Source organism: Gadus macrocephalus, chromosome 17, assembly GCF_031168955.1.
Source record: "Gadus macrocephalus chromosome 17, ASM3116895v1".
NCBI lineage: Eukaryota > Metazoa > Chordata > Actinopteri > Gadiformes > Gadidae > Gadus > Gadus macrocephalus.
Genome location: NC_082398.1, coordinates 8,017,023 through 8,027,022, shown reverse-complemented (window position 1 = coordinate 8,027,022; position 10,000 = coordinate 8,017,023). Strand labels below are relative to the sequence as shown.

Genomic DNA, 10,000 nt, shown 5'->3' with positions numbered 1-10,000 from the left:
GAACCCAAGCTAACCCTAACTTACCGTAAACCTAAATTTAACTAATCCTTACAGTTATCCTAACCTGAACCGTAACTAGCTGTGGCAGTGACCTTAGTTTAAAAAAGATCCAGTATTTGTCTTCCCATTCCGGACCCCTGTTCCTCCAGGGCCTGTCGGACCTGGTCTGCTCCGTACGATGGCCTCAGACCCCTCCCTCACGGCGGGGAGAGAAGAGGTGGGGAGGGGGGAGAGGAGAACGGAGGACAGATGGCGGCGGGAAGGGGAGGAGGGGAGGGGGCAGGAGAGGAGGCGGACTCCGTCACCGCGGGCAACGAGATGGACCGTCGCATCTCCATGTACGAGCTGGAGTGGGACGACATGTTCAGGGACGACGACCCCGCCATGATGTCATTGTCGACGTCGGCGTCAGGGGTGACCGAGCCCCCCGGACACATCCAGGAGATGCGCCGCAGCGCCGCCGTCCTGCTGCGCGGGGGCGGGGCCTACGCGGAGGAGTCAGACTTCCAGGACGATGTGCTTGTGTACCACCTGGTCGCCCTGAGGGATGCCAGGACGCCCGGCACCCTGGAGCCAGACACCAGCCGGCTAGCTGCTATTAGCCAGCTATGTAACAGTAGCCAGCTAGCTGATAATAGCCAGATAGCTAACAGTGGCCAGATAGCTAAGAGTAGCCAGATAGCTAACAGTGGCCAGATAGCTAACAGTAGCCAGATAGCTAACAGTATCCAGATAGCTAACGGTAGCCAGCTTGCTAGCAGTAGCCTGCTAGTTAAAAGTGGACAGATAGATAACAGTAGCCAGCTTGCTAGCAGTAGCCTGCTAGTTAAAAGTGGACAGATAGATAACAGTAGCCAGCTAGCTAGCAGTAGCCTGCTAGCTAAGAGTGGACAGATGGCTAGCAGCGGACAGACAGCTAACAAGACAACGGCCTTGGCGCCACCACAGGTGCGCAGTGTGGCGGAAACAGTGAACAATATCATGTCGTCACGGCGACAGAGCGAAGATGCAACGAGAGTGGAGAGGAGCAGGAGAGGAGGAAAGGAGACAAGGAGAATAGAAAGAGGAGGGAGGAGGTGCAAGTCCCTCGTAAACGGTTTCACGAATTACGACCAGGACTGCCACGCAAGCGCCCTCACACAGCAGCGTAAACATCCCAAACCACAGGACCACGCATGCCTAAACACACACCATAACGCACAACTAAACACACAACACAACACGCACATAAACGCACACCAAAACACACACCTAAACACACACATCAACAAACACCGAAAGATGCACCAAAATCCACGCCTAAACACACACCAACACACACACCCTGACTCACACAACACGGAGTCCTTGGTCACCGGGGAAGCCCCTGGTGACAGCTTCCTGTCTGCGTACCATGAGCTGATGCTGTGGTTGGGCAGGGACCCCAACGCTGACCCCGACGACGACCATGACGACGACCCCAGTGACCTCGTCACATTCAGGAGACGGGTCCAAGCACTGAGGCAGAAACAGGAAGAGGAGGGGCTTGAGGAGGAAGTGGACTTTAACTCATGGAAGGAGGACGAGGACGAGGAGAGGAGGAGTGGCAGCAGGGAACAAGGCATTTCCTTTACAGGTCAGATTCTATTAGATGATTAATGTGTTAGAGGTTAAGCTGCTGTAGGTGAGCTCTGACAGTTGTAAACAGAAAGATGAAAGAAGAACGAGAGAGGACGATTTTGAAAGTAACAACAGCAAAAGAAACCTCAGTCTCTGATCGCTCCCTTTGTTTTTCCACCATTGAGATGTGTTGCATTCCCTCACCTGTGATTGACAGGCAAGATGATTGGTATTAAATCGAAATGATCGCATGCAGAGTGAGGCGCAATAAACTAGAAACAAATACTCTCACATTTCTAATGTTACACTCGAATAACAGCTCTCAAATCTAACCTACAGCACCTCTAAGCTTATCGTTGGATTAGATAAAGCTTCTGTGTTAAGATGGTTGAGTTGTTCAGTGTTCTGTGACTCATTATGGGATGAAACATGTTCCTGCAGGTCAGGGTTATATTGTAACTCATTATGGGATGTCACATGTTCCTGCAGGTCAGTGTTATATTGTAACTCATTATGGGATGTATCATGTTCCTGCAGGACCATTCCTCAGCGTTCTGCTCTCTCGGCTGGAGAACCTTCTGGACAACTCCATCGCCGTCAACCTGCTGCTCACGGGCATCCTGGCTCAGCTGGCCTCGTACCCGCAACCTCTGCTCAGATCCTTCCTGCTCAACACACACACACTGAGCACACGCACACTCTATCAGGTAGCGCACACGGTCACACACGCACGCACGCGCACACACACAGAAACACACCCACCCACACACACACACACACACACACACACACACACACACACACACACACACACACACACACACACACACACACACACATACACACACACACACACACACACACACACACACACACACACACACGCTATAACACAGAGGTATACAAGCACACACACTAGTACCAGTCACGCTACATAGCTGACGTGCCCTACAGTAATACTCTTTGAACCTCTAGTCCACAAGGTGGCAGGCTGGAAGCATTAGGAAGAGAGTCTGAGGTGAATTATCAACCCAAAGATGCTTCCTGTATTCTCAAACACAAGCTAACACCCAAAATGAGTGAACAATTGAGACGGCTTTCAATTGATAACTTGATTTGACGTAAACACACTGTCAAACACATGAAACATACATTTTTGGTTTGGTTTAACTTGCGTTCTGTGTGTGTGTGTGTGTGTGTGTGTGTGTGTGTGTGTGTGTGTGTGTGTGTGTGTGTGTGTGTGTGTGTGTGTGTGTGTGTGTGTGTGTGTGTGTGTGTGTGTGTGTATGTGTTTGAGGGTTTGTGTGTGTGTGTCTGTGTGTGTATGTGTTTGAGGGTTTGTGTGTGTGTGTTTGTGTGTGTGTGATTGTGTGTTCATAGGTGCTATCGTCAGTGCGTGTGCAAATAGAGAACTATATGTCTGACAGACCAGACTACGTTTCCATGGTAACACAGGCTTGGAGGTTCCTATTGGCCAAGGACCAGAGGGTCGGAGGTGAGATTGACGAAGCACACAGAAACACACACACACACACACACACACACACACACACACACACACACACACACACACACACACACACACACACACACACACACACACACACACACACACATGTCGATAGGGTTGGAGGGACAGCAGTGTCAAGTGCCCCGGGCCCTTGCCATGACAAAGGGCCCGTCAATTTAATAAATAAAATAAAATCAATGCCATTCACTGGAGTGGAGGCCAGGGCCCATGGCAGCTTTCTTTTCATGCCTGCTGTGAGCCAATTATTTTTTTAAATACCATACTTTAGGCACTAGGAGAATATATTTAATAACTCATACTCACTGTGTAGTTTAGGTACTAACAGAGTATATGTAATAACTCATACTCACTGTGTACTTTAGGTACTAACAGAATATATGTAATAACTCATACGTACTAACAGATTATATGTATTAACTCATACTCACTGTGTAGTTTAGGTACTAACAGAGTATATGTCATACTCACTGTGTAGTTTAGGTACTAACAGAGTATATGTCATACTCACTGTGTAGTTTAGGTACTAACAGATCATATGTAATAACTCTTACTCACTGTGTAGTTTAGGTACTAACAGAGTATATGTAATAACTCTTACTCACTGTGTAGTTTAGGTACTAACAGATCATATGTAATAACTCTTACTCACTGTGTAGTTTAGGTACTAACAGATCATATGTAATAACTCATACTCATTGTGTAGTTTAGGTACTAACAGATCATATGTAATAACTCTTACTCACTGTGTAGTTTAGGTACTAACAGATCATGTGATAACTATTACTCACTGTGTAGTTTAGGTACTAACAGAGTATATGTAATAAGTCATACTCACTGTGTAGTTTAGGTACTAACAGATCATATGTAATAACTCTTACTCACTGTGTAGTTTAGGTACTAACAGATCATGTGATAACTCTTACTCACTGTGTAGTTTAGGTACTAACAGAGTATATGTAATAACTCTTACTCACTGTGTAGTTTAGGTACTAACAGAGTATATGTAATAACTCATACTCACTGTGTAGTTTAGGTACTAACAGATCATGTGATAACTCTTACTCACTGTGTAGTTTAGGTACTAACAGAGTATATGTAATAACTCTTACTGCTGTGATGTGTAGCTCCCAGCGGGACGGGTTCCCCCCCGCTGCCCCCCTGCCCCCCCATGCAGTCCCAGGACAAGGCGAGGGTGTTCGCCATCGTCCTGTATGGAGAGTTCCTCAAAGAGCTGGCGGCGCTGGCCCAGGAACACAGCATCACGCCCTGACCTACTGGGTATACTGGTGATACTGGTCTGAACCAGTAGCATCACACCCTGACCTACTGGTTAACCTGGGTATACTGGTGATACTGGTCTGAACCAGTAGCATCACACCCTGACCTACTGGTTATACTGGTGATACTGGTGATACTGGTCTGAACCAGTAGCATCACACCATGACATACTGGTTATACTGGTCTGAACCAGTAGCATCACACCATGACATACTGGTTATACTGGTCTGAACCAGTAGCATCACACCCTGACCTACTGGTTAACCTGGTGATACTGGTCTGAAACAGTAGCATCACGCCATGACATACTGGTTATACTGGTCTGAACCAGTAGCATCACACCATGACATACTGGTTATACTGGTCTGAACCAGTAGCATCACACCATGACATACTGGTTATACTGGTCTGAACCAGTAGCATCACACCATGACATACTGGTTATACTGGTCTGAACCAGTAGCATCACACCATGACATACTGGTTATACTGGTCTGAACCAGTAGCATCACACCATGACATACTGGTTATACTGGTCTTAAACAGTAGCAACATGCTAAGACCTACTGGTTATACTGCTCTTAAACAGTAGCAACATGATATGACCTACTGGTTATACTGGTTATACTGGTCTGAATCAGTAGCTTCACACCATGACATACTGGTTATACTGGTCTGAATCAGTAGCAACATGCTATGACCTACTGGTTATACTGGTTATACTGGTCTGAATCAGTAGCAACACACTATGATACACTGGTTATGCTGGTTAGATCGGTTGCACTGGTTCTACTGGTTACACTGGTAAGAACAAGCAGGATCCCACCATGTCATACTGGTCCTAACTAGTAACATCATATCATAGAATACTGCTTTTACTGGTTCATTGTTTATGCTGGTTGTACTGGTTATACTGGTCAGCTCCCAGTGTGGTAATGCTAGTTATCTCCCAGAATAGATCTTAGTTAATATGTGTGTGCCACAGTTGCGTGCTACAGTTAATTTGTATACTATTAAAGGCAGGAAGTATTGATTTATACTGTAAATTGCATACAATTATATTTATATATATTTGAATACAGATTATCGGAATCAATTTGAACAGAATAGTATTTTGAAGAGATTGAATAAGAGTCATAGATTGACTGTGATAATGTGGAACGTATTCAGTATGTGGCTTAACACTCTTGAGGAAAAGGCTTGAAGAATATTGTGTCAGAAACAGCCTTACTCTGAATGAACCTTAGAATAACCGAGTTAGACCAAGAATGTGAACATCATCCTATGCTACGTCAAACTCTTGTAGATTTCCTTTGTTTAAACTTTGACATTTTCCATATCCTAACTTACTGGTAAATGTTGATTTAAACCAATGAAATCCCCAGAGCAGTGCCCTTTATTTGCACTATGTTGAACATAACTGTGTTAACTATTGTAACTGATATCCTTTAGATTTCTGCTTTTACTATGGTGATTGATAACTTTTAGAATACTGCTGTTACTATGGTGACGGAAACCCTTCTGAATGCTGCTGTTACTATGGCGATGGAAACCCTTTAGAATTCTGTTACTATGGTGACGAAATTAACTTCAGATTGCAGCTGTTACTCTTGTGATGTGTACCCTTTATAATACTGCTGTAACCATGGTGATAGATATCCTTTAGTATACTGCTGTAACCATGGTGATGGATATCCTTTAGTATACTGCTGTCTCTATGGTGATTGATGTCCTTTAGAATGCTGCTGCTACTATGGTGATGGATACCCATTAGAATGTTGCTGTTACTGTTGACTGATACCCTTCAGAATGCTGCTGTTACTATGGTGATTTTAACAGCCATGGATGTATATGGTCAGAATGTATGTCTAGTTTATTTTAGATTTATTTTATGTTTCTGACCAATGTACTTATTGTAAGTCGCTTTGGATAAAAGCGTCTGTTAATTGTCCTAAATGTAAATATAAATGTTTATGTGTGTCTTTATTGTGTGTGTTTTCTGCCCTCGCTTTCTCCTTGTATTCTGTGATTAAACTCTTGCCAAACCGAAGACCATTAAATGCATTTTGACAATCAAACTCATTGAAGCGCTCATGTGTCTTAGTGAAATAGATATCCTTGGAATAGATGCAGAATTCTTCTCTGTCGCCGTAGGAACCAAAATCAAATTGCACTGCTCCATTCAAAGTAGTTTTTTTATGTGTGTTTTATAAACCAAGCTTGGAATGTGTGTTTTATAAACCAAGCTTGGAAATGAAAGCAACAATATATGCTTGAATATGAGTATAATATGTATCCATAAATACAATATATATTGATTATATCATAATAGAGGGGATGAAAAAACAAAGAGGGACCCACAGACACATACATGTACTCTCTCACTGAAGGATAGAGCAAGGGAAACTTAATAAAAGCTTTTGGCGTGATGAGAGACCATCTTGCTCTCTTGGTACAACGCACCAATCACATTAGTCTGGAGGTGTGTGTGCGTGTGTGTGTGTGTTTGTGGGGAGTGGGGGAGGGTATTTGTGTTTGTGTACGGTTAAAACTACAGCAGAATGTCATGATGCACTTCAGGGATGGTATAATATAATGTTCCTTAGAGGACAACACCCATACATACATACACACACACACACACAAACTTGAAGTACACTCAGACACTTGATGTACACACAAAGACACACACACGTACAACGCAACCCTGCAGTACTACAAGCCACGCCCCTCGTTGCATTAACCAATAGAAAGGCTGTATAGAGGTGACACAAGGTTAAATAATTGAGACACTCCCATGTAAAAGACAACATCTTTATTCATCTTTCATCTCTCCATCATTTCACCTGCATGACAATATTCTCTGTTTTTAGTTTATAAATCCTGGGTATGTACATTCTGTAATTACAATATTTACAATATTACACTTTTGGCACACACATATTTACACCATCAATGGATGGAGAGTAGATGGAAACTCCCCTGATTGGTCACAGCCGTTGCCTGGCAACCACATCCCAATTCACCTTTCTGGAAGGATATATAGAAACCAGTGTTCCCTTCACACAATTCACAGCACCATCTCAGAATGGGAGGGGGCTAGGACATGGGGAGTGGTCTAACCAGGAGGTGGCCTTGGAGGTCATAGGTCGATCAGGTCCCACCAACCACAATGCTTCTCAGCATCATCGCTGTCTCCTCCACATCATAGAAACAGTTATTTTTATAGTTTCACAGAAATCTGTAGGTCAATTCGTCAGTCAGTCAGTCAGTCAGACAGTCAGCCAGTCAGTCAGTCTCTGGTGGACCCAGCGGTCACTAAGGTCCAGGAACATTCATGTGGTTTTGGTCACGGAGGAGTCGTCTTGGTATTTACAATAAACATGAAGACTCTTTATACATTCAGCTCATCTCCCAGCTTTAGCATCCTCTCCTGCTCCTCCTCCGCCTCCTCCTTCTCACTCGTCTCCTCCTCCTCCTCCTCACTCGTCTCCTCCTCCTCACTCGTCTCCTCCTCTCCCTTCTGGCTCAAAGTCGAGCAGCAGTAGTTTGGTCTCCTCCGTTCCATTGCGGCTGCCGGCAGCGCAGACCAGCCGAGTGTCGGACGCTCTGATTCGCCACACCACCCCACCTGGCGGGAGAGAAGGCATTCGATTGGTGGTGAGGCTATTTATGAGTGTGTATACAAAACAACATACATAAGTATACTTAATGTATGTATTAGGTATGGTATAAAGGTATGTATGTAATTGTAGTGTGTATAATTAATGTAGATAGGCATCAATGATCACACCTAATAGCCTCCACCACTCGGCTCCATTCGAGGACCATTGTGTTTCAGTTTATACTGAAATGATTCTGTTGGCAGCGTTGTTGTGATGTATGCCGATGATACTGTGCCCTACACTAGAAGTTGCCACGAAATGGAAAAGGGCAATGGAAACGGTTGCTGAATGACTGAATAGCTCCTGTTTCACGCTAAATGTTGAAAAGACTAACTATGTACTGTGCAAATAGAAACAACATTGAGACGGTCATGATATCTGCATAATCAATGGACGATAAATTGCAAATGTGGATCGATATAATAACTTTGATGTCACTATTGATCCAACTCAACTTCAAAAAACTGGTCTTCCTTGTTCCTTGTCACAAAAAAACAAGGAAGACTGTTTTCCACACTTTGGCCTCATTCCATGAGCGATACTTCAAAGGCAACGTCCAAGCTAATTGCTCGCAGAAAAAAATAAAAGCTGCCTTGTTTTCTAAATCGGTCAAGAAGCTCAGTGTTTCACTTAGCTTTAATCAGCAATGTCTCCAATTACTGACAGACTTTGTGGGCAAATATTCGTAATGAGATGCGGCTTATTCTACAAGAGCGGCTTATTAGTGGTATTTTGAAACATAAAACCCCCTTTGCCGCTCGTGCGGCTTATAGAAAATGCGGCTTTATTTTCGAAAGATATGTACTTACAAGAGCCCTGACTGTGATGTGTATGTATGTAGTGTATATATGTATGCACATATATGTAATTCATATATGTATGCATATATATGTAGTGTATATATATATGTATGCATATATATGTAGTGTATTTATGTATGTATGTATATGTATGTATGTGCATATATAGTAGCGTTGATGTATAAAGTGTATGTACCACAACCCTGGCTCTAGTGTGTATGTAGGGATCTATCTATATATATGTAGCAGTGTTTGTATATAACGTGTACGTACCAGAGCCCTGGCTCTGTAGTGGGTATGTAGTGATCTATATATATATATGTAGCAGTGTTTGTATATAACGTGTACGTACCAGAGCCCTGGCTCTGCAGAGACACCAGGTCTCTGACCCAGGCTCCAGTGCGCAGGTCCCACAGCTTCACCGTCCCGTCGTCAGAACTGGACAGAACCAGACCTCGGCAGAACTGGAGGCAGGTCACCGCCGACTGGTGCCTGTTGGGTCCTGCGGAACCACACATAGCACCCCCCCCATGAAGAGGACCACACAGACCCGGGACCACTGGCTGTAACAGAACCCCCCCCCCCCCCCCCCCACCAGACGCATGCACGCACAGCCGCGGGCCCCGACCCGTACCTTGCAGCGTGTGGAGGCACTGGCCGGTGCGGACGTCCCAGACGCGGACGGTGGAGTCGGCGTTCCCGCTGACCAGCAGGTTGTCCCGCAGCTCCATGCCGCTGGTCAGAGACTGGTGACCCGTCAGCTTGTGGACGCACCCCCCTGGATGGGCGGGGCTTAGAGTTCACCTGTGGCCTTGGGCTGTATTGATGGTTTTAACAGTGACAGCCGAGCATAGAGCTGACTTGAATGTAAATATATGCTGCATGAACTGTTAGTTCTCAAGTACTCTAAATACGCTAAATATACCGCTAGTACTATGGTGCTCTCATGGTGTATTCTAGTATAGTTTAGAGTATTAAATAAAAAGATATGGTACATATAGTATTGTAGTTGACTGATATGTTGTGTGCATACCTGTCTCCACGTCCCAGACCCTGATAGACGTGTCCAACGACCCACTGACAACATACACACCATCAAACTGGAGAGAGAGAGAGAGAGAGAGAGA

The 10,000-nt window shown here is 44.6% G+C and overlaps 2 protein-coding genes across 6 annotated transcripts in view; one reads left to right on the top strand and one right to left on the bottom strand.

Annotated features, from left to right (window-relative positions):
* LOC132475772 (FHF complex subunit HOOK-interacting protein 1A-like) overlaps positions 1–6,486 on the top strand; it is a 12,121-nt gene extending 5,635 nt beyond the window's left edge. For 3 of the 4 annotated variants that reach the window (XM_060077075.1, XM_060077074.1, XM_060077077.1), the window contains 3 exons: positions 150–1,615; positions 2,137–2,306; positions 2,980–3,574. In XM_060077075.1, coding sequence (XP_059933058.1) covers positions 150–1,615; positions 2,137–2,306; positions 2,980–3,384 — 2,041 coding nt within the window. In that variant the 3' untranslated portion in view covers positions 3,385–3,574. Of the gene's footprint in view, positions 1–149; positions 1,616–2,136; positions 2,307–2,979; positions 3,575–4,254 lie in introns of those variants that run through there. The other variant, XM_060077076.1, reaches the window with a different exon arrangement.
* Positions 6,487–7,208: 722 nt separating this feature from the next.
* Positions 7,209–10,000, bottom strand: part of LOC132475880 (F-box/WD repeat-containing protein 7-like) — a 12,387-nt gene continuing 9,595 nt past the window's right edge. For both annotated transcript variants that reach the window (XM_060077261.1, XM_060077262.1), the window contains exons 10-13: positions 9,907–9,973; positions 9,508–9,651; positions 9,226–9,375; positions 7,209–8,039 (exon numbers count right to left, since the gene is read on the bottom strand). In XM_060077261.1, the coding sequence (XP_059933244.1) occupies positions 7,909–8,039; positions 9,226–9,375; positions 9,508–9,651; positions 9,907–9,973 (492 nt within the window). In that variant the 3' untranslated portion in view covers positions 7,209–7,908. The remainder of the gene's footprint in view (positions 8,040–9,225; positions 9,376–9,507; positions 9,652–9,906; positions 9,974–10,000) is intronic.